The sequence below is a fragment of the Panthera pardus genome, unplaced genomic scaffold (assembly GCF_024362965.1).
Source record: "Panthera pardus isolate Hobbes unplaced genomic scaffold, ASM2436296v1 HiC_scaffold_22, whole genome shotgun sequence".
NCBI lineage: Eukaryota > Metazoa > Chordata > Mammalia > Carnivora > Felidae > Panthera > Panthera pardus.
The window spans coordinates 70,314,433-70,339,347 of record NW_026526788.1 but is presented as its reverse complement, the minus strand read 5'-3'; the positions used below and the strand labels follow the sequence as shown (position 1 = coordinate 70,339,347).

At 44.0% G+C, this 24,915-nt stretch overlaps 1 protein-coding gene across 2 annotated transcripts in view; it reads left to right on the top strand.

Moving 5' to 3' along the window:
• CCDC186 (coiled-coil domain containing 186) overlaps window positions 1-2,898 on the top strand; it is a 52,007-nt gene extending 49,109 nt beyond the window's left edge. For both annotated transcript variants that reach the window (XM_019459490.2, XM_019459492.2), the window contains exon 16: window positions 817-2,898. In XM_019459490.2, coding sequence (XP_019315035.2) covers window positions 817-900 — 84 coding nt within the window. In that variant the 3' untranslated portion in view covers window positions 901-2,898. The remainder of the gene's footprint in view (window positions 1-816) is intronic.
• Window positions 2,899-24,915: the final 22,017 nt, after the last annotated feature.

Genomic DNA, 24,915 nt, shown 5'->3' with positions numbered 1-24,915 from the left:
CTTACCAACCAGCAAGCATGGCATAATGGGGCCTCTTTCATTGCGTGAGCTGGTGTGTAAATGACCGGTTCTGTAATGCAAGGTAGCCATTTGACCCAGAGATCAAATTTCTGTATTTTTCTTAATGAAAAAGAAAGAGCAAAACATCAGCGTCACTATTGGACAGACAGTTGTTTATTTTGCAGTGGGCCGCCTCTGACCTCTATTATAGTCAGTTATGATTGATCACCGAGGCTTTAAGATTGAGGTGTGTCTTTTCTAATGTACATTCTAGCTCTACTTTTTGCAGCTATTACCTGACCTGACTGTTCTGTTTGTGCTGTGTTTGGGCCTCCATAGTCAGTAATGGATTTTAAAGAATGTTTTTATTTAATTAATTATTATCATTTTTCAGTTTTAGAGAGTGCACAAGCAGGGGACAGAGGGAGAGAGAGAGAATCTTAGGCAGGCTCTACGTTCAGCACAGAACCTGATGTGGGGCTCAGTCCCATGACCCTGGGATCATGACCTGAGCCAAAATCACTCAGACGCTCAACTGACTGAACCACCCAGGTGTCCCTAAAACAGAATATTTTAAATCTAGTAATAATTTTGTGTACCAAAATTTACTGTCGCTTCAGTAAAAAGACAGATTCTGAAATGTACAGGACTCCTTTACTGAAAACCACTGTGCTCCTGGCCAGTGTCACCGAGCATTTAAGACTCATCCTCACCCTTTTGGTTTCAAAATTTAAGCAAAAACAGTACAAACTAAATCTTTATACTTACGCTACCTAATAATTCTGTTTTCTTTCCCCCTTTTTCTAACTGGTGAAGGAAAATCTACAAACACTTGGAACAGAAATTGAGCGTCTTATTAAACATCAGCATGAACTCGAACAGAGAACGAAGAAACCCTAACGCAAAGCTCTCATTCACTAAACAGACAAAAGCCACATAAGGAGCAGGTGCCACTGCCCATTATTGTTGGAAACTTTTCCCTGCTTTGTGTGTCAGTAAAAAATTGTTTTGCTTCATCTGTATAAAAAAGTATCCTTTTACAATATGAATGCATTGCTGTGTATACTGTAAGAGCAAAAGCTTTGATGAAATTTGTCTTTGTATAGTGACAGCCTGTCCCTGAATCAGAACACCCGAAATTGCTAATGGTCATACAAAGTGCTGAACATTACTACAAGGGCTTTTGAAAACCCCTTCTCCTTATTTCTTCCTTTTAAAATATATAATGTCAAAAATGATTCAGCTTTTAAAATTCTGCATGAAAGGACACGTGTTCATCATTCCGTCATGTGCTGTTTCTCCAACGTGAAGAAAACTAAAGTGATAAAGATCATATTTGACCTGCCAGTATCCCATTTGGTTGTGTCACAGGGATGCCAGTGAGTCTTAACTTCTTGTCATTTTAATGGACGCTAATAGGAAAGCCAGCTCTTGGTCGCCAGCAATAATCAGCCATTGAATGCCTCCATCAGGTTTCCTTCTCTGTGCTAGGTACGTTTTGTCCGATTCAAATTGTTTGAGTTCATAGTTGAGTTTTTTTAGTCTTCAGTTGCACAAAATCCGATTTTAAATAACACGCTCACTTAGAAAATCTCTGCGGACTTCAGTTGTATTTTAAATGTGAAATAGATTATTCATTAGAACAGAGAGATGAATAATGAATTCTTTGAAGCTGAAATACTTTAGTTTTACTGACATCAGGTGTTAAGATAAATGTGTAAGGCTTTTATGAAGAACCAGTTCCCCGGAGAATCCAGCGTATGGCTCTGTTAACCATTTCATTTGAGCACCATGCTTGACCATTGATAGAATTATGTATTCCAGTAGAGTGATCTTACAGTCCCCAAATGTGATGTGTTTCAGTATATTTATTTAAAATACAAAATAATTACATCTCTGTAACCAAGGGAAATTTAGAGCCAAATTTGTGTAGCCTGTTGGATTTTTACAATATTTATTTAAAATACACACTTACGTGTCGCCAGTCCATGGTATCGGTACTTCTACATCATTGAATTTTGTTCCCTTCTCTTGTAATTTGTCACCTATTATCATTTCTGTGTGTGGTTTTTCACACTTCATTACATTCAGGTCATCTCTACGATAGGACACCTTGGCTGACATGCAGATGTTGCCACAAGTGTCACTCTTGTTTTGGATTTTTGCATCCTTTTCTCTCCCCTTAAGAGAAGTAAGCTTTGGGATGATGAAAAAGCCTTTCAGAAGTTATATGGCTCTGAAAGTTGGGCTTACGGTGGCAATGTCCCGTTAATATGTTTTAACATTTTTTTTATATCAACATTGTTTAAAAGGATCATATGCTTAATTTTTACTAAGGATTCAATGTAGTGTCTTATTTTTTTCTGTGTATCGAGTTGTCTTGTCATCCAAAAACAAAATCTTTTCAGCATGGAAATAGAAGTTCAAAAACATTTTTAAAATAGCTGTAACAAGTGTCAGTCTTACCATAATGTGTCTCGTTATTTTTACCAATAATAATATATCAAAATAAAAGAAGAGGGTGAGTGCAATCAAATCTGAATTATTTTCCCCTTTGTTTCTAGACACACTATTGATATTCCTCTAGACTGCTTAGAGTAGCCAACAAAACTACATTTTTATGGCTGCTTATGTGATAGAGATTCATACACTACAATATTTGTTTTTTCCTTCCAAGACACAAAATATATGAATGGAGGCCAAACAGTGATCAGATCTAGAGTGTCCTATGTTTACACACTTTTTAAGAATATACACATTTATTACATACAAAAATAAAACATTCCAATATTAACACTTGTGCCACCATTTGGGAAAGTTAAATGGTGAAGCAACTTTAGAAGAAAGCTGTCATAAATCATGTTCTGACTTATTGTTACTTACCGCCCCCCCCCCCCCATAAATACAAGAAACTATGGAAAACTTTTGAAGAGAATGCTTTATCTTCTTTTTTTCCTTCAGTTTCTATTGTATCTTCAGTTTCTCTTGTGGATTAGAAGCAAACAAAGTAATGTATGAAAATGTGCATATATCACATCTTTATACGAACTCACAAAAAGCTCCTGGTGTAAGGATTTAGGGATTTAGAGAGTCTTTTACTATAGTGAATATACGGAGAGAAGAGTGGAGTGTCCAAAAAAGGAAAATGGCCTGAATAAACCTGAGATCTGGGGGAATATTTATTTTAGATGTTCATTATTCATTGTACATATCAAAGGCTACATTGATAGTTAGCACTGCTTTGGTTTCTTTGAACAGGAAATTATTTTGTGTGTGTGTCTTATCTGTATATGCTTACTAGGCCTTCATTTTTTTTTTTTTTTTTTTTTTTTTTTTAAACGTTTATTTATTTTTGAGACAGAGAGAGACAGAGCATGAACGGGGGAGGGTCAGAGAGAGAGGGAGACACAGAATCTGAAACAGGCTCCAGGCTCTGAGCAGTCAGCCCAGAGCCTGACGCGGGGCTCGAACTCACATACCGTGAGATCGTGACCTGAGCCGAAGTCGGACGCTTAACCGACTGAGCCACCCAGGCGCCCCTGCTAGGCCTTCATTTTGAAGTGAGTTCTTACTGTGGCTCCCTTTCTCGCATACTACTTCCCTTTAGCCTGTGAAGTGTTCAGGATTGAAAACAGTGGGTTTGAGCAAAGAAATGGGTTTGAACTTCGGTATTTTGGTTTTTCTTTTAACTTTCTATCTTTGACGCCATTTAAAGTGATTTATCTTGAATTATTTTATCAGGCTACCAGCATGTTATTTATTCATTAAAAAAAAAAAAAAACACCTGTATTGAAAGTCTGCTATTGTGCTATTGCCTGGCACCGTCCAGGGTATTGTGATTTTACTGGTGAACAGACCGGGCAGGACTGTTGCTGTCCCCATGGAGCTGAGGTCTAGTGACAGTGGCAGGGAAGGCACCAGAAGCAGCTCTTTGAGCCTCTGCAGCTCCCAGCCAGCTGCCGTAGGAAGAGGGTTAATCCAGTTGTGCAAGTAGTGGCCCAGAAGTCTCGCCGTGGCATGAAACTTCGGGAAATGAGTCCTTGCTCTGGGGTAGGCTGAGAGGTCTGCACGTCCTCTGCCGTAGTTTGGTGTTTACTTCTTCTTTAGGAAAAAAGAAAAATCCAAAGAGCATAGACAAGTATTTGATTTTTGCCATTTTAGTAAATTATTAATGCCTACTTGATGCTCATAAAAGTGAATCTAATCACGTTTTCATGCGTGTTCCTAAACTTTGTTTCACAGCATATTCTTTTCTAAAGATTTTCCTCATAAAAGTTTAGATCAAGATTTACCAAGACATTAAAAAACCATCAGTGTTGTAAATGTTATATATATGCTACTGTGGTGAAAATACTTTTCTCAATCATGTTACTCGGTATGGTTAGTTTGCCTTATGAATGTTGACTCTACTAGCCTGTTTTTCGATATCCTTTTTAAAAAACAAAACAATCTTCTTTTGACACTGAGATTGTTCATTTTTAACACCAGTTGGTGGCACTAGAAACCTGAAATTTCTCAAGGCTCTGAACAAGAGCAAATAATTGAAAACGTATCCAAACATGAAGAATTTTCAGGAAAATAAATGAAAAATATAATTGTATATTAAAGATGTATTTTCTGGTATGAATTCTTTTTTAAAATGCATATGCCTGTCCATTTTGATGACAATGATAAAACTTGTTTATCTTCCAAAAGTGTGTATATATATATATATATATACATATATATGTGTGTATATATATATATATGTATATGTATGTGTGTGTGTGCATTGTACAGATAATCTTTAATTTGATTACACTGTTCATTTTGTAAATATGTTTCTGTATAAAATGAAGCTTTTCAAGAGAATTCTATGTATATATTGTACTTATTAAATAGGTAATGCCTCTTTACCAAGTTGTATTTTATAGCATCTTTGATTATTTATTTACGTACACCACTTGCTAAACAGACTGATTCTCCAGACTGTTGGCAAGGCTGACTCAAATTGCTTGAATTTTCTTCTTTAAACTCCACTAAGAGGTTTTGCTTACCACAGTTCTCTTTATTATACCAATTATTATTAGAAGTCAATGAATAGTAAGCAGTTTAAATTGAATGCCAGGTTCTATTTTAAATTTGTGTTTATATCATTGGTAGCAAAACTTGGCCTTTTACAAAAGGCAAATTTTCACATGCCTGTCTTCACATAGACATTTTCACATGCCTGTGTGAAAATTTCTCATTGAACTGGACGAGCCAGTGATATATTCACATTTTCCACCAAACTATGTAACTTGCCCAAATTATCTAGCTTTAATAATAAAGCTCTAATATGTTCAATAAAAAGATACGGAAACGGCATTAATTTCATGAAGTTAATGTGTGTGTGGTGGGCATTTCACATCACACCGTGTTGTTTTCCATACACTTAAATTATGCCACGGACCTTAATGACTTTACTACTGGAAAGAATCCCCTGAAATCAGGATCCTTGGAATAAAGGGAAAATTAATAGAATAGAGGAAGCTTGCATGATGTCCTCAATGGTCTCTTTTTTGGTAGCCTAGGGATTTGTTTTGTGAGAGAAAGGAATGTATACGTGGAAGAGAAATGAGCGAGGGAAAGAGATACTAGCTGTGGTGGGGGGGTTTTGTTTGTTTTTTTGTTTTGGCTTGTAGTTCTTAACTGTCAGTTTGAGCCTCATCAGTGAAGAGATTGGAAAGACCATGCCACTGAACTTCTTTCCATGCTGGATTTTTTTTCTTTAAAAAAAAAAATTGTTAACGTTTTATTTATTTTTGAAGGAGAGAGAGAGAGCATGAGCAGGGGAGGAGCAGAGAGAGAGGAAGACATAGAATTTGAAGCAGGCTTCAGGCTCTTAAGCTGTCAGCACAGAGCCCAATGCGGGGCTTGAACTCACAAACTGTGAGATCATGACCTGAGCCGAAGTCGGACGCTTAACTGACTGAGCCACCCGGGCTCCCCTTGTGTTTTTTCTTAATAGCTCTACTCCAATCCGTGAATGTAGAAAGAGTACACACTTCTTTAGGACCAGAAGCTTAAGAGGATGCCTCTGGTTGACAAATGCCAATGCTGTTTTAATGATTCTCTCTGAGAACAGTGTGACCAGACTTGATGTTCCTGCCCCTGTAGAGATGCACTATTAACCTACGTTATATTTAAGAAACTTGATTTTTTTTTTTTAAGCATGCATTTAAGAAGTATTCTATTTCTGAGGAATTTTCAGCCTTGTTTTACTTTTTGATTGTCCGAAGGCCATGCTGTTGGCTAGACTATCTGCTCCTAATTGCACTCCAAAACACACACACACACGCACGGAATAGGATGTCGTTACATTCCAGAGAAGAATCTCTACCATTTAGCACATTGCCAAAGTAGTTCTGTAAATTTAGGACCCACTGAAATAAAACAAAACAAAAAACTTACTGATAGTCAACTTCTACTGCATTAACTTGGGAAATACATTAAATATTAGAATGGCTTTCCACATCATTTCACTATGCAGTTTTTTTGTTTTGTTTTTTTTTTGTTTTTTTTAATGACTAAGGCGCAGGGCAGTAAGTCGTGTGTGTGTGTGTGTGTGTGTGTGTGTGTGTGTGTGTGTGTGTGTATGTTCTCAGCACCCTCCTACTTTGCTTGTTTCAGGAAATACCAGTTAAACTTGCACACTACTTATTTCTTAGGTTCTTTTTATGAGCTCTGACTAGGTGAGACAACCCCAAATGCCCATCACCCCTGCTGTCCTTCCTCCAGGTCTGCCCTGCTTCTGCCCACCCAGACCCTCAGTAGATTCCATCTCCCCAAAACCCAGGTAACCAGGAAGCCCGTGCCAAGGGAGGGTGCCGCCTTGGGCTCAGAACTAGCTTCTCTCTGGATTTTGTGTTTTGTTCTTGTGAATTTGAGACAAGGTTGGAGGGAGACCCTGCTGGGACAAGCAGGCCAGAAAGAGTCTTTCCCCGGCATCCTGACCGGAATTCAGAACTCATTTTCTCATAGAAATCCCATTTTATTTAAATTTTTTTTAAAGTTTATTTATTTATTTTGGGAGAGAGTGGGGGCAGGGGCAGAGAGAGAGAGAGAGGGAGACAGAGGATCCAAAGTGAGCTCAGTGCTGATGGCAGCCAGTCCGATGCGGGGCTTGAACTCACGAACCTCGAGATCATGACCTGAGCCAGAGTTGGATGCTCAACTGACTGAGCCCCCCAGGTGCCCCCTAAAATCCTATTTTAAATAGTACTTTACTCGAAGTTTATGTGTAAAGTGGCCTTTGTGTGCTTGCCTGAAATATTTATTACGTTGTTTCTTTACTTTTATGAGGTTCAGTGCCTTCTAAGCTCCAAGGCACCAACTTCCAAAAAAAAGTTGAAGCCGAGGCCGGGAGACAGAGCTCTGCGGCGGGAGGACGTTCCACACGCTCAAGCTCCAGGTGCCCCCTGAGGGATCGGACGATCCAGTCTCACGAAGGGTTATGAAGTTGTCGTGGTCGATCTAGCATCTCGGGTGCCAAATCCCAAGCCGTCGAGCACAAATGTCGCCGATGGATTTTACAGATCAGACTCTACTGTGGGGATAACGTAGTTCCACTGCAGCAACCACTGGTCACAGAGCAGAAGAAACTCTTGGCGAGGTTCTGGGGCGCTTTCAAAGCCGTGGAGATCACTTGAACACTCCTCCCACGCAGATGATTTGTGGTGGGCTTTTGTTTTTTGTTTTTTGAATATTTATTTGAGAGAGAGAGAGAGAGCATGAGCAGGGAAGAAACAGAGAGAGACACAGACTCCGAAGCAGGCTCCAGGCTTGGAGCTGTCGGCACAGAGCCGGACACGGGGCTCGAACTCACGGACCGTGAGATCATGACCTGAGCCGAAGTCGGGTGCTTAACCCACTGAACCACCCGTGCGCCCCATGATTTGTGTTTTGATGGAAGTCAGGCTGTTTGCTGTCGCCAATTCAAAGCCGTTACGCTCCGCAAGACACACATATAAAGCCATTTTTTCACCATTTCCTAGATTTTCTTCCTGCCTTTGGACTCATTGAATATTTTGTATGAAGCACAGATTCCAGAGAGGAAAGAGCGCTTGAAGGGAGAACATCTAGTCCCAGAATGACCGGACCTTCAGGTTCCACAGACCAGTAAAATTTCACAAACAGAATTCGGGGCTTGTTGACTTTTATTTTGCTAAGTGAAGATCAAAAAGAATGAGCATTTATCACCATAATATCCTAAAAGACAAGATGATTTACCACTAAAAAAAAAAAAAACAAACCCAAAAAACCAGTGGTTGAAACGTTCAAACTTTAAACTGTGCGTAGCCCTTTGAAACCCTGTGTGTGTGTGTGTGTGTGTGTGTGTGTGTGTGTGTCTTGCTGTAGCCCGGGTTGCAAGCCACTCGGCCACTGCAGCCCCTCAGTAGAAGGCGAGGAAGAAGGCTGGTGAGTGAGTGGAGGTGATCTGCCTGAGGTCACACACCTTCGGAAGCCTCTTCCATGCAGGCACCGACGACTCTGACGGTGCCTGAAACACAGTTAACCCCCACAGCCTCCTGGTTGCACGTGTCCCTGGAACCGGATGAACTCAGGAGGCTCCGAAGGTGGACCGTGTGTGGAGTATTGACGTATTGCCTCTCAGCTCCCAGTGCATTCTTCAGTATCCGCTCTGCGACAAACCAGAGAATCCCCTCAGCCTCTTCTCCTTTCAAGTGAGCGCGGTGTTAAGTTTCCTCGGTAGAGGGCCACGGCGGCACGTTACTGGAGGAGGAGGCTTCTGGAAGTTTCTGTCAGGGGCTGGAGGTCCGCTGAGGACATCCAGGGGAGCCTGCCCCAGCCATCCCTCTGCAACTTTGCAGCACTTGGTGCTATCCTTTCCGTGGCCTTCTCGACGTGGAAACTGCAGCCCCTGCATGGCTACAGACCCTTGTTCGTGGTCTGGAGAGTCACACGCAGAATCGCCACTGAACGTCCACACCCCTGTTCACTGACTATTTCCCGGCCGGCACTGCAGAGGGTAGCCTATTCACTGCTCGCCAGCCAACTCCAGACCAGCTCCGGGCTGGCCAAACCAGCTAACCTCTCTGCTACCCGGTGGGCTGAAACCCCTCCAAGTTTTCCTCGGGACCTCTCTCTCAGCCTTCGTGTACCACACAGAGTTTCCTTATGGTTACTCTTTTATCATAGGTAATAATTCTTTGTATTAAGCTCTGACTTAACCTACTGTGTTGTTTCTCTCTCCTGATTGGCCCAGACTGCTAAGGTGAGAGTGACCTAAGTCGTTCGACCTCCTGCAAAGGCACAAAGATAAGACTTTGATCTTTGACACTCAGAAACTTAATGTTTAACCAACTAAAAGTATCATTTCTTCTCGTTGTGTTATTTAACAATTCATACACTATCATTATGTGCAAAGCACCACGGGAGGTAAGACGAATTCCCTACTTGGGACAAGGCGGCAAGAGCCCAGCACCCTATGATGGCATGGATGGTGGTGGGAGAAGACCAGATTTGTGCCGGAAGAGACAGCGTCATCTGAGGAGGACCCTCATGGATGTCGCAAGTGAACTTATGGAAGGAAAGCTGGACGGGACGCCCCGATGGAAGAAGCCTCCATGCCATTTGCTCAGGGCAGTCTGGGTGTGCCAGCGGTGGTAACAGAAGACGTGTAGAAGAAATAGCTAGTGGTTCTATTTGGCTCAAGCTTGGTCTGGATCATGCTTTTGGCACAAAAAGGCGGAGTCTATTTTGCAATGGCAACCTTTATGTTCAGCAAGCAATGGTAAGACCCATAGACACGGAAGAGATCTTCGGAAGTTATCCAACAGCATCCAGGCGGTGAACAGCCTTGAATGCCACACACAGAAACTGACTACTGGGTTTGCCAGAAAAGTTGCTTCAATAGAAGACCACAGGCCGGTGTCCCATCCACACAAGTATATTGACTATCTGGTCATTATATTAACAACAACAACAACAACAACAACAAAACCCTTTTATTGAGCTATAGCCATAAGGCTTCCAGAAAAGTCTACATGTCCTGAGTATACAGTTTAATAAATTGTTATAAACTGAACACAGCTGTGGAACCAACACCCGGTGCTTTCTTTGTCCCGATTGGATCCCGACCGACACACCCCAAACCCCTCCTCGTGCTCTCAGTCATTACCCATCCTGGAAGGATGAGAGTTCTCTTAACTTCTAGTAGCATTGACTTATTTTACCTCACTTTTTGTGACTCGATAGAAGATGGACTCATATAGTAGCGTTCTTGTGAGTCAGCAGTTTGTTTGTAAGCATCAGCCCCGCTGTCAGGTATTATCGTGGGTCATTAATTCCTTCTGCTCTATAGTATTTCATTGTGTGGATATATCACCGTTTATCCATCTCATACTGATGAGCTTTGGGGGAGTTTCTAGCTGGGGGCCTACTTGGAGAAATAAAGCTGCTATACAGCATTCTGTACACGTCCATGGCAAAGCGAATGGATGTGTATTTAGTGCACGTATGCCTAGCACTAGAACAGTCGATACACAAATGTCTACTTTTGGTAGAAACTACTGGACGTTCCCAGAGCGGTTGTACCGTTTGGACACCCCCTAGCTGTGCATAAGAGTTCCCGTGGCTCTATTCTATATCCTAGCAAACGAGGAGACACTGTCACGTGTGGACTCATCAGAGTGGGTGGTTCGGCAGATGAAGTCTCTGAAAACTATGTTCTTAAGAAATGATTGAAAAGAATAAGGTCTTTTTAAACCTGGACAGGGAAGATTCTGTGGGAGATAAGAGCACTGTCTCCAGAGAGCTAAAGAGTTGCCCAGGTAAAAAGGGATGGGACTGGTCTCTAGGGATCCAACACAAAACAGCAATCCCGCTGGGTTCAGGGACCTTCCCAGGACTTACCACTGGTAGGTAGGGCAGTACGTAATTCCAAGTTGGCCTGTCTTCAGAACCCATGTCCTATTTTTTTAATGCCCAAATATCAGTTTTATTTTTTTAAACAACTCGAGGTAATATCAACATATAAAAATTGTATATATATAAGGTGTATAACTTGATGCTTAGATATATGTATATGTTGTAAAAGCGTCACCCTAATCAAACTAAATAACTTACCCGTCACCTCTACATGGTTGTCAGTGTGTGTGTGTATGTGTGTGTGTGTGTGTGTGAGAGAGAGAGAGAGAGAGAGAGAGAGAGAGGTTTAAGATCTATCCTCTTAGCAAATTCCACCTATACAATATGGGTTAACTATTGTCACTATGCTATACATGGCGATTATCTCATCAGAACTTATTCATCCTGAATAACGGAAATTTTGCACCTTTGTTTTCTTTTTAAAAAATATTTATTCTTGACAGAGAGCATGAGTGGGGGAGAGGCAGAGAGAGAAGGGGACGGGATCCGAAGCGGGCTCCACACTGACAGCCGAGAGCCCGATGCGGGGCTCGAACTCACGAACTTTGAGATCATGACGCGAGCTGAAGTTGGATGCTTAACCGACTGGGCCACCCGGGCACCCCGCAACTTTGCGCCCTTTGGCCAATATCTCCTCATTTCCTTCTCCCCGCCTGCCCCTGGCAACCATCACTCTAGACTCCACACGGAAGTAGAGTCCTGCAGTATTTTCTTTCTGTGTCTGGCTTATTTCTTTTTTTTTTTTAAATTTTTGGGACAGAGAGAGACAGAGCATGAACGGGGGAGGGGCAGAGAGAGAGGGAGACACAGAATCGGAAACAGGCTCCAGGCTCCGAGCCATCAGCCCAGAGCCTGACGCGGGGCTCGAACTCACAGACCGCGAGATCGTGACCTGGCTGAAGTCGGACGCTTAACCGACTGCGCCACCCAGGCGCCCTGTGTCTGGCTTATTTCAATCAGCTGATTGTACTCCAGCTTCCTCGATTTTGTCACCAATGGGAGGATCTCCTTTTTTAAGGCTGAATAATATTCCACTGACGTTTACATTTTCGTTATTCCATCTGTACATCCGCGGATATTTAGATTATTTCCACACCTCCCCTTTGTGAGTAATGCTGTGGTGAACACAGAATCCTGATTTCATTTTCCTTGGATGTATACCCAGAAGAGAGATTGCTGATTCCTATGGTAGTTCAATTTCTAACTTTTTGAGGAGCCTCCAAAGTGCTTCCCAATTTATTATACCAAGTTACATTCCCACCAATGATGTACAAGTCCTCCCTTTTATCCACATCCTTACCAACACTTCTCTTTTGTCCTTTTGATACTAACCATTCTAACAGGTATGAGGTGATATCTCATTGTGGTTTTCATTCACATCTCCCTGACGTTTAGTGACGTTGAGCACCTTTTCATGTGCCTGTTATTAGCATTCCTTTGGTATGACTCCACAAAGCCCACGCTCTTTCAACACGACTCGTTTCCCAAAGTCTGAAAGAAGTCTCTAACATCAAATATATGCTTTCGTTAATAAAACTTAAACTGGGAAAGTGAGCATGGAAACCTTACATGACTTTGGTGGAAACTGGTGGTATTAGGAAAGCAGGGTGGCTTCCCTACCAGGCTCTGGAGTCCAGTCACTTACCCACTCACGGAAAATATATTTCCCGAGTGCCGGCCAAGTGCCTGGCACCGATTTAGACACACGGAGACTGCAGTGAAAGCGAGGTTTCCTCCGCCAATGGGTACAGCTTACAATCCAGTGGGTTTGGGAGTGAGAAAGAAGGCAGAAAATAAATAAGAGAATAGATGATTTCCGAGTATGAAAAATCTTTGCAATAGGATACACGTGGGTTCAAATTCTTAACATTGTGACTTTGGACTTTGGGCTTCTATCTACCCGAAGCCCCACGTTTTGTACCTGTAAAAACACTTAAAACGGGGACACCTGGGTGGCTCAGTCCATTAAGTGTCCAACTTTGGCTCAGGTCATGATCTCATGGTTCGCAAGTTTGAGTCCCCACATCCGGCTCTGCACTGTCAGGAAGGAGCCTACGTGGAATTCTCTCTCTCCCTCTGGCTGCCCCTCCCCCACTTGTGGGCGCCCGCGCGTGCACGCACATGCTCCCTCTCCTTTCTCTAAATAAACTTTATTTTTTAAAAAAAACCTATATTTTTGCTGTGCAGATGAAAGGAATTTATTATATAAAGCATATAGCATGGGGCCTGCTAGACTGAGCAAGCCTGCGATAAGCTGTTATGAAATAAGTGATCAATTACACATTTCTTCCAACGTACCATAGAAATCTATACCCCCTTGCTTTTTCACACTTCATTTCCATTTCTTCTTTTACATTTATTTATTTATTTATTTATTTATTTATTTATTTATTTTCAGAGAGCACAGGCAAGTGGGGGAGGGGGCAGAGAGAGAGAGAGAGAGAGAGAGGGAAGGACAGAAAAAGAATCCCAAGCAGGCTCCACACTGTCCTTGAAGGGCTTGATCAGGGGCTTGCGCTCACAAACTGAGATCATGACCTGAGTCGAAGTTGGACGCTTAAGCCGACCGAGCCACCCAGGCGCCCCTCATTTCAATGTCTAAGATCTGATTATTCTGTCCTATAGACAGGAAGTATTGGCTACGTTAGTTATTATGTATAAATCACCTATAACAGTGCTTGGCAAATATTATGCACTATATGTGTTTATCAAGGGACTAAATGTATGCATGAATGAATGAATAAAGTCTACCCTGGATATAGTTCACTGACTCCTCATATCAGGAGAGCCTTGATGCAATTTTGCATCCTTTTTCCAACGAACCTTGTATTTCCAACCTTATATAATCATGCCCACTGCACTTCAGTTCGTTCAACAAATATTTACTGAACACGTCTGGCACTGTTCTAGATACTGGGAATACCAGCAGTGGACATTTTTAGTAGAGATTAAAATATTAGCTTGAAGCAATAAATTCAGGCTAAGGGTAATTTCAAAATAATTTGAGAAATTATTTCAAAATATTTTGCTCCAAAGACAGGAATTTGTTTTTTCTAAGTTTAGCTGGAAACGAGTTGTCACCCGATATTAAGTGGAGTGCTTGTTTAAGCAGTGAAATTCTAGTCACTGACTGGGCGTACCAAGAAACTGTGAGCTCTGGGGTGCCCGGGTGGCTCAGTCAGTTGAGTGTCTGACTTCAGCTCAGGTCACGATCTCATGGTTTGTGGGTTCAAGCTCCACGCCAGGCTCTGGGCTGACAGCTCAGAACCTGGAGCCTGCTTTGGATTCTGTGTCTCCCTCTCTCTCTGCCTCTCCCCCACTTGTGCTCTGTCTCTCTTTCTCTCTATCAAAAATAAAATTTAAAAAATGAAAGAAAGAAAGAAAGAAAGAAAGAAAGAAAGAAAGAAAGAAAGATAGAAAGAAAAACTGTGAGCTCTAAGTGCTCAGTGTTTCCACTGTAGTTGTGAGTGGGGATATGGGAAAATGAGGATCGAATGTGAATAAGGTAACAACCAAGATGACTTGGGTCTAGACTGCGGGGACCTAGGGAGCAATAGAAAATGTAAAAGATAGATGTTCTAGGAAATCCAGCCTCTGACCATCTGCCCCAGAACATCTGTCCACCTCCCCGTTTTCTTAAGGACCATGAGGGAAAAGGACGAGAACTGGGGTAATTCCAGGAAGCGTGTGAATCTAACGGAAACCTGTTGTGAGAAATTCTGGTGCTCAGCCAGCGTGGTGTCTCCAAGAAATGGCACAGAGTGGAGTAAGACAGAGCTGCAGGGCATTTTGAGAAGACCTCAATCACGCAGATCGAGCTGCAGCCAGCTCAGTGGACACGTTACACCAGGGCACACGCGCGATCCTAAGAGACTCACGTGAGATCAGAGGTTCCGTGGTGTTGATCGTGGCCTTGGACGGGTCAATTTTGACAAAATCAGAAAATATGACAACACTAGCGAGCGAACACCCCCTGACAACGGACCAGGAGCAACTTCCCACGTACCTGTCTTGTCCGATGGCTTACGTAAGGGCAGAGACACTGCTCTGCTCACTCGTTCGTGGATGAGAACAGCAGAAGCTCCTATAAATCAGGTACTGTTTTAGACAACTTCTGTGTGTTAACTCGTTTGATCCATGCCAAAAACCTGCCTTAGAGATGAACAAGCTCGGTACGTTGAAGCAACGTGCTTGAGGCTGCCGGGGTAGGAAGCGGTAGAGTCAGAAGTCACATCCAGGCCATCTGACTTCAGAGCCTATGCTCTCAGCCAGGACACCAAATTCCTAATCAACAGGATCCTCGGTTCTAACACAGTCAGGGCACACACACAAAAAAAAAAGATTGCACACCCAGCACTTGTCCAGTAAGTGAATGAAAAATAACTTATAATGTTTTTAAAGTTTATTTATTTATTTTGAGCGAGAGAGACAGAGAGAGAGAGAGAGAGAGAGAGAGAGGAAGAGAGAGAGAATCCCAAGCAAGCTCTACCCTGACAGTGCAGAGCCCAATGCGGGGCTCCAACTCACAAAACTGTGAGATCATGACCTGAACCAAAACCGAGAGTTAGACGCTTAACTGACAGAGCCACCCAGGCACCCCAAATTATTCTCTTTTTTTAAAGTTCATTTATTTATTTTGAGAGAGAGAGAGAGAGAGAGAGAGAGAGAGAGAGAGAGAGCCTGAACAGGGGAGGGGCAGAGAGAGAGGAAGAGAGAGAATCCCAAGCAGGCTCCACACTGTCAGCACACAGCCCAGTGCAGGGCTCGATCGCACGCCCCTGGGATTGTGTCCTGAGCCGAAATCAAGAGTCGGACACTCAACCGACTGAGCCACCCAGACACCCCTATAAATTATTCTCTTAACTACTATCGGTCTAAGCAGCTGGAAGACCGAATACACATTGCCAAGGAAAACATAACACAGGCACATAAGCGATATCACAATAGATCTCTATGCTGGTCACATTTTCCCCGGGTAGTTCAGATTAATTGGTGCAGCCTAAGATATAATTTACTCCGCAGGCCATTGAAAAAGAATATGCCACGTCTGGATTTTATAATATACAAAAATGGCACGAACTTCTTGACAGTGTATTAAGTCTCTGGGAAAGCTTTCTGCTGCTTGCCAGTTTCTTAGCTAGAAGGATATGGAAATAGACGTTAGCTTCAGCAGGGACAATGACCTGTCCTGGCAGTGGACTGCCCTTTGATATTTGGCCACATTTTAACTGAAATGAAGCACAGTTTGTCATCACGGTTTATTTGTGTTAACGTTTATTTACTTTGAGAGAGAGAGATTGGCAGAGAGAGATTCCCAAGCAGGCTCCGCACTCCGTGCAGAGCCTGATGTGGGGCTCGATCCCACGACCGTGAGATCATGACCTGAGCCCAAACCAAGAATCAGATGCTCGGCCAACTGAGCCACCCAGGTTCCCGCATCAGAGTGTAATGTGTAGTAGAAACCAACATTGTCTTAGGACTGCTTCAATACGTTTTTTAAAAATGTATTTATTTGTTTAGAGAGAGAGTGTGTGAATGGGGGAGGAGCAGAGAGAGAGGAAGAGAGAGACTCTTAAGCAGGCTCTGCACCGTCAGTGGGGAACCCGACACGGGGGAACTCGTTAACCGTGAGATCATGACTTGAGCCGAAATCAAAACCGAGAGCCAGATGCTTACCCGACTGAGCCACCCAGCTGCCCCTCAAGTTAAAAAAATTTTTTTTAATGTTTATTTTTGAGAGAGAGACAGAGCATGAGCAGGGGAGGAACAGAGAGAGAGAGGGAGACACAGAGTCCGAAGCAGGCTCCAGGCTCTGAGCTGTCAGCACAGAGCCCGACGCGGGGCTCGAACTCACAGAGATCATGACCCGAGCCGAAGTCAGTGCCTAACCGACTGAGCCACCCAGGCGCTCCTCAAGTTATACTTTTAAATGATATATTCTACTTATAAATATAATTTTATATTAAAGAAAATTTTTGTTTCTGGGCACCTGGGTGGCTCAGTTGTTAAGCATCTGACTTTGACTCAGGTCATGATCTCACAGTTGGTGAGTTGGAGACCCACAGTGGGTGAGCACGAGCCCCGCTTTGGGTGAGCTTCAGGCCCGCTTCAGGTAAAAACATGAGTCCCGGATGAGCCCTGCCTTTCTCTCTCTCTCTCTCTCCCCCTCTCTCTCAGATTAAATAAACTTAAGAAAAATACCAAGTGGGTTGCACCTTCATATTCTGTAAAAAAAAAAAAAATCCAATGATACAGAAAAGACTTTTGTGTCGACTACTTTGTTGATTGATTTGCCAACACCCATTATAAAAGCTCTCTGAGCGATAATGTTCACTGAGTGGGGAAGGAGTGTGGCTTATCATTTTGAAATTCCATTACATTTTCGTAAAATAAAAATATTACCCAGATAGATCGAAGATTTCAAGGCCAAGCACAGTTGCTGACTTATTGACATTTTTTATTCTAACCCAGTTAATTGACGTGGATCAAAGATATGTTGTGGAAGGTCCAAAAAAATGTACAAAAAATATTCAAGTAGAGATCTAAGGTTAATCATATGAATGCAACCAATCACTGCCTTGTACCTAATCATTAAAGAGAAACATTGAAACAAACAAACGAACCCTTCAAACAACCTCAAGTAATGGGAGTTTTTCTGGAGTATGTTCCCCATAATATTATTAATTTTGACCATTCTCATTACTTTATCCTCAGCAAGCATACTTTCTATAAATTAAAACGAATTTCAGATGATTTAAGGAGTACCGTGAGATGACAAAGAACATCTAACAGAATTAGAGACACTTAGCATTAAAACCTCAAGTGGCTTTACAAAATTGAAAAGCACAAAAATGAATGGGTTTGTTTATGTCAGATCATTAAAAAACCATTCTATGCTCATTTTAAAATGTGTAAATTGAAGTATTATTTTTATACTGTCATATTTTGCTTAAGGTTTTGAGTTTTGATGTTCATTTCTATTTTTTTTTTTTTTTTTTAGTTTTGTCAAAAGAATGGGCTTTAGTAATTCGTGGGGTTAGGTTCCTAATTTGTTTGTTTACATACAAGGGGCTCAGCTTTCGACTTTGGATCTGGGCTCCTTTGCAGTTCCTTATACCATTTCCCACTGACAAGTTCTTGCCCTGGAATAGTTCTGGGAAATCTTAACCCAGCGTTGTTGGGCTGATATTTGTGACAAATCTGTCACATGTGTTGTGTACTTCCAGGCCATTGGTTTTGTGCCAGGAGGTCCTTGATGTCATGTGATACACAATGCAAATATGACAGCCACCGCCTGGAACAAAGCTGGCCTTCTTCTGGTGTAAGACCTTATATTTATGTGGAGCAATGCATTTGGACAAACCGTTTTGAGCAGCCTGGAAAATTAAGTAAAGGAAGTTTTGTACCACCAAAAATTCCAACAGCAGGATATGATGTGAACTTTGTGATTTTTTAAAGTTTATTTATTTTGAGAGAGAGAGAGAGATGGGGGGTGGGCAGAGAGAGAGAAAGAGAGAGAATCCTCAGCAGGCTCTGCACTCTCAGCATGGAGCCAAATATGGGGCTCGATCCCACGAACCGTGAGACGTGACCTGAGCCAAAATCAAGAGGCAGATGCTTAAACGACTAAGCTACCCAGGAGCCCCAGGATACGATGTGAAATGGATAAAGTGTGTACATTCTGGAAACAGAATGTCTGGGCTCGATCACTTGATCTTACTGCTTGACCTTTGACCTTTTTGTGCCTCGGTTTCCTCCTGTGCAAAATGATGGTGAGGGTAGGTACCTTCCTTGTGGTGCTGTGGCGAGATTCAAATGAGATAATAATCGTAGGGCACACCGTGTACTCTGTCACCTAGTGTGAGCACTGAACAAATGTTAGCCGTTACAACAGCTAGAATTCAGACCCCTGGCATTGAACATGGATCTTCCAAGTGGGAACAATGCCAGGTCATTGCATAGGCACCGGATGAAAGATTGCAGTCACGCAAATGGCATGATGTAATTAAAGATTTGGCTTTATCCGTCTAAAAGAATTTCCAAAGCAGTACAAATAGTAAAGGCACAGTCACAGAGTTATTGTAGAAATCCTCGTCTCTAGCGATAAGGATAACAAGGATACTTGTGTGTGTGTGTGTGTGTGTGTGTGTGTGTGTGTGTGTGTGTGTGTCTTTGTGCTGTAGATCACATTATTGTGAAAGAATAAATCGTTACCTGCTACAAGTTATCAGGCACAGGGTCCATGGTAAAGTGGCTTCGGGTTGTCACCCAACACGCTGGCACAGACCCGAAGTCCATTCTCATTGATCTTCTCTCTGATGAGCTTCCTGAGGGATTTGTTTGAAATTGTTTCACATGAAAAATAAAGATACTTCATAAACGCCTTGCAGATTAGTCCTCATAGAAGCTCCTAGAAAGTTCTATGGGGCGTATGTTTATGCTCTAAATGCCACTAGGTGGCAGGGGAATGTTATGAAACCAGCCAATTATCACAGATGAGCAGGGTGCGTCCCCACGGTGGGTGGCCTCCCTGCAAGATCCCGAGAGAACTTTCCTGCAACGTGGATTTTAGGTCCTTGCCTTTCCACATACTCAGCCTCCAGAAGAATCTGTGATGCTGGATGGCAGGCACTAGCATAATCTAGCAGATCATGAGTGTAATTCCACTGTTGCCCAAAGCCCTAAACCAAAAATATCAAAAGCTTTCCAACCTTTGAAAATTTTATTTTCAAGTCTGGACATTTGGAAGAAAGGGCAACATTCTTTTCGGCACGTTGCCGGACACTTGTTAAGGAGGACGAGCCCAACACTCTGGGATGTCATCTTTCCTCCTCCTGACGGGGGGGTCCACTTTTCAACTCCCACCCCCCAACACTGAAGATGGACAAGTAGCTCTATTTTTGTCTAAATCTTTAACTTCTTAATCTCACAAATGATTTTTGGGGGGATATTAAATATCGTTTCCAGCGCTCCAAAATTTGGGAGGCCAGTTTGGACTAAACTTGAGTGATTTAATCAATTGGTCTTATTTTTCATTTTTTAAAAGATAAGGCGCTGAGTCGGAGCTGGAAAACACTCCTTTTATTCTTGAGGTCTAGCTCCACTGTATTTTATCTGGAGAGAGTTCAGGATGGGTTTGATCAAGTAGCTCTTGTAAGCAGAAAGGAAATATCCTCCTCGAAAAAGAGCTGCTTTAATGTCATATCAGCACCGCATGAAGCAGAAATCCAGCAGGTTCTGCTTTATGATTTGGAATTTTATTACAGTCAATATGATTTGCTAACAACAACAATCCTTTCTTGCTATTATTTACAACCACCCAATTAATTCTTCCAATTGCTGGGGAGAAAATTTCTGGAAAGGTAGCTAGTTGAGGTCCTTGGCTTAAGAATCAAGTCTTCCCCCTCTCTTTCCACATGGCAAGTGCTGACTGAAGACTGGGGCAGGGCCAGTGGGGGTGACAGCAGGGCATGTGGCCTGAAAAGGATTCGTGTAAAGAGATAGATGAGGACCTCACAGTCTGAAAGGACACCTTATTCGAGGTGACAGGGAGCTGGGTTCAGAGGTGGCCACAAAGAGAGTGTCTTCCTACAGGACCCCCTTCTTCCCACCTGTGTCCTAAGTCCTATGTGTCCCAGACCTGTCTGTCCAGGGCCTCCATCCGACACAGGCTCGTTCTCTTACTGATGAGCCACTAGCCTCTGATGTTAGCTGAGATGTGGGCAAAGGGTGTTCTGTCCATTCAGCCCTCTGTAAGTGATCGCCACAGTGGCCCTCTGCTTCCTCTGCCAGTGGAGCTTTCCAGCCCAGGATCTGTTTCCTGGCTTTGGAGAGAAAGTGGGAGAGAAAATCCAGCTTTCCAGTAAAGGACAAATTAGATTCAGGGGCTTCCAAATTAAGTCCACGCAATCATCTCCTACGTTAAAGAAACCCTCTGTCCTTGTAACCGGCCAGGGTGCCTCCTGCTTCCCAGAAGGGGTTACTGGAAACGCAGCCGCCGACCACGCATCAAAGCAGCCCAGCCGAGCCGCCCACGGTCAAGGGCGGCGCGGGCGGAGAGCGCAGGCAGGGAGAGCTGAAAGGCAGGGGACAGTCGCACTCTCCTTTCTGAGCCTCCCACCTCTGTGCCCAGGCGTCCAGAGGCGGGCTTTGGCAGTGGAGGGCCAGCTGGGGACAGCCCCCCCACCCCCACCCCCGCAAGGAGCCTTCCGCCACTTCCTTCTGGCGGGGGCTGCTGGGTCCCTGTCCCCGCCCAGCTCGTCCCCCGCAGACTCCCCGCGGCTGGAACTCACTGCCCTGGCCTTCCTTCTCCTTTTGGAACCCCAGCTCCCCCTGCCCCCTGGCTCCGGGCGGATCCCGTCTCTGCCTCTGGCCGGGGTCCCGCGGAGCCCACGCGGATGCTGACCGCGCTTCTTCCCGCCCCTGGGAACCTCGTTCCTTCTCCGTGCTTTCCTCTCTGGAATTTCCGTCTCTCCTGGGCTGGATGGTTTCTGGCTCGCCAGCGGGGGGAACATTTCCTCCAGGAGCCCTTTCCATGTCTTATAAAATAACATTTGCTTTTGCAGCTAGCTACACTACTGAAGGTTTGATAGTAATATTGGGGGCTCACCCGGAAATTTGCAAACTTGCTTTCAATGGTGAGTGCAAAATATGGTTTTTCCTATCAAGGGCTCTGCTGTGCTGAATTGGGGAGCATAGTGCGCCTTCTGTGGGGGCTGTTTAGAAGGTGGACGAGGACTCACCGCTCCGGGGTCCCCACACCTCATTTCACGGTGCTTGGGGACCAGCAGACTTAAATTTGCCGCCGGGAGAGAGGGAAAGCCCCCATGCCGTAGCCTAGACGGGATGCTGACTTCAGCTGGCATAAAGATCACGGGTTTCAGGTCGTCCTTTGTAGGTGTGCTTGGAATCTGCCAGTTGTGCCTACACTGACAAAGACCTGATGCTCATCCTGGAAACTACAAAGATGATAATAAAGAAGACACAAAGGCGTATTTTTGACAAGTTCAGCTCAAACGTAAGCTCGTCCATTAGTGAACAGGAACCCAGCAAAACGCTTAGGTTTTGGTTCTAGATAGAACTAGACCGGGTGCAAAAATCATCATCAGGCCCACTCTTAGCCAGAGCAGAGGTGGAGAACCCAGAATGCCCCCACGGCGGCTGCACACATGGATTATGTCACTGTCACCTTCGGCAGTTACTATTTTAACCAGGCAGCCCCTCATCTCTGCCTGCCGGGAAAGCCTGCCAGACGTCCTTCCTCCTGTGCTCCTGGCTCCCCAGGAGTGGCAGATTTGTTTCTAGCCCTTTCCATAGGGCAAGTGTTCTGTCCAGAATAGAGCTTGGCTCCGGGGCCACCGGTTCCAAAGCTGTCTTGGTGACTGAGGGGCTCCTGTTCTCTCTGCTTTAAGAAATGTCCCCAGAGGTCAGGACCAGTTGAGACTCAGTAAGTGTCCCCTCCCGAGACAGGGAGGAAAGGGGAACCGGACCTGTCAGGCAAAAACATTGCTCCCACCCTGGTTTCACTTCCGTTTTAGAATGCAAAGTGACAGAGGGTGTTCAGCCTATCGGAGAGTAAGGGGGACCTGGGGGGGGGGGGGGGTGCGACACTGGGGAGACAAGTAAAAAGGCCGTCCCTCTGAACGAATAGCGCCTCCTGCTGGGGAAGTCGGGGCAGTGCACTTGAGGTGTCCCTAAAGGACGTGAGTCTGGGTCAAGGGTCTGTTTTAATTGCAATCTGGTCGACCTGAATAAGTCAAGTTTTTCTCAGAATGCCATTCTCTGTGTGTTTCTCAAATAGGAAATGGGAATATTGGTTAAATCAGGACAGATGAGGAGGGATGTTTTAGCTTTCTCATGGGGGGGGGGGGATAGAGAATAGGAACAGGGGACCCTGAATTATTTTCCAGTGCTGTCTAGGATTTATAAATACCAACTGAACCAAAAGGACCCTGAAATGAAAGGAACACTATTTGTGTCAGTGTGTATGACTCCTCGGGCAATTAAACAGAGAGGAAATAGTAAATCAATCAGAGCGTCGTTACACATTAGCAGCTCTGAGGCAGGGGTGTTTCCCTCTAAGTAAATTGTTTTATTTGATAAAGGATTTTCCAGTTGGGGCACGTGGACTAGAGTTCGTGCTGGGTCTTACTGGGTGTTCACCTCTTTGAGCCTGTCTTAATTTGCTCAGGCTGCCATTTACAAAATACGACAGACTGGGGTCAAACAACAGAAATTTATTTTCTCACAGTCTAGGATGCTAAAGTCGAAGGTCAAGGTGCTGGTAGGTTTGTTCCTGTCCTGAGGTCTCTCTCTGTGGCTTGCGGATGGCTGCCTTCTTGCTGTGTCCTCCCATGGCTGTCTCTCTGTGCACGCACATGGCTGACGTCTTCCTCTGTGTGTGTGTGTCCTAACGTCCTCCACTTTTAAGGACACCAATCATATTGGATTAGGGCCACCCTAAAGACCTCCTTTTAACTTAGGTACTTACTCCACTGGGCCCTGGGTCAGTGTAATCCATTATCTATGGATGATGCACAATAGCAAGTTGGCTGGATGAATTTTATAGGAAGTTGCGTTAAGCAGGAGAAGACTCCTAATCTGTCTTCCATATAGTTTAGGGGGAGCTTCGCCAAAAATATCTCTGGCCTTCAACAACTTCCCCCTGACTCTTCCTTCCTCAATCTCAGAAGGCTCTTCAGGATCTGAAGTTTCAGAGGAAGTTAGAGGTTACCCTGTGTTTGAGACTGGGGCCACATGCGCTCATCTCAGGCTGGAAAAAAATTCAGATTCTGTCACTCTTAGAGGCTGAACACCTCATAAGTGAGGCAAACCTGGGTTCTACTAAAAGCAAGGACCATTTACCACACACTGAACACACATGTGCATGCACACACACAAGATGCACACACATGCATGCACACACAACATGCACATATATGCACACACAACATGTGTGCATTCACAGACGCACACACAACATGCGCGTGCACACATAACATGCACGCGTGCACACACATGAACACACAACAAGCACACACCATGCACACACAACGTGCACATGTGTGCACACACATAACACACATATATGCACAACACAGCATGCATGTGTACGCACCCGTGCACACACATGTATGTGCATTGCAATCACAACATGCACATGTGTGCACACATACATGCACACACAACACACATACAGCACGCACGTGCACGTACAGATGCACACACAACATGCACGTGCACATACATAACTTGCACATGTGCAAACGCATGCACATACATAACATGCACTGGACACACACACACACACACACACACATGAGTGCACAGAGGCCAGAAAAGTTTGCACCTGTCCTTGAATAAAGTAGCAATGGGTACTTTTTACAGCTAGGGATTCCCAACCTGTGCTAAAGAGTGCCCTTAGTCCATAGATGGGAAAATAATACCATCGGCACCCCTTGATCTTTCTCTCTCAAATTTTGAAACCTCAAAGCTGAATGAGGGGCATGATATGCTAGTCCGCGAGGTCAGCCAGAGGAATCCCTTCTCTGTTGATTCCTATGTCATATGATGCGGTGTGGGCAAGATAGGAAATGGAGCTACACCCTCCTTGGGTGTTGGAGAACAGAATGGACACACCTTGGTTTCTTTCTGGTGCCCAGTCAAGCGCAGGAGTGCCAAGAAGAACTAGGAAGTCTAGAGCCACAGAACAAACACTGTGATAAACTGAGGCAGAAGCTGGCCTCCAGCACTGAGGCAGAGAAGAAAAATGAAAGAGCATCAGGAAAGTACAGCTTCCGGCCTGAGAAAAGCCAACTCAAAAGAATGGGGAGAAGAGGGGCCTCAGGAATTCAGCTTTTTTACCTCCGACCAACAGATTATTTTGTAGCTGAGAGACTCCGTTTTGTTGGATCTCAACCTGGATTTATGTCCAAGACGGGACTGGAAATGGGAATTATGAAGCCAAAAATATCAAACAGCCTCAGATCCTTAGTTAAAAACATT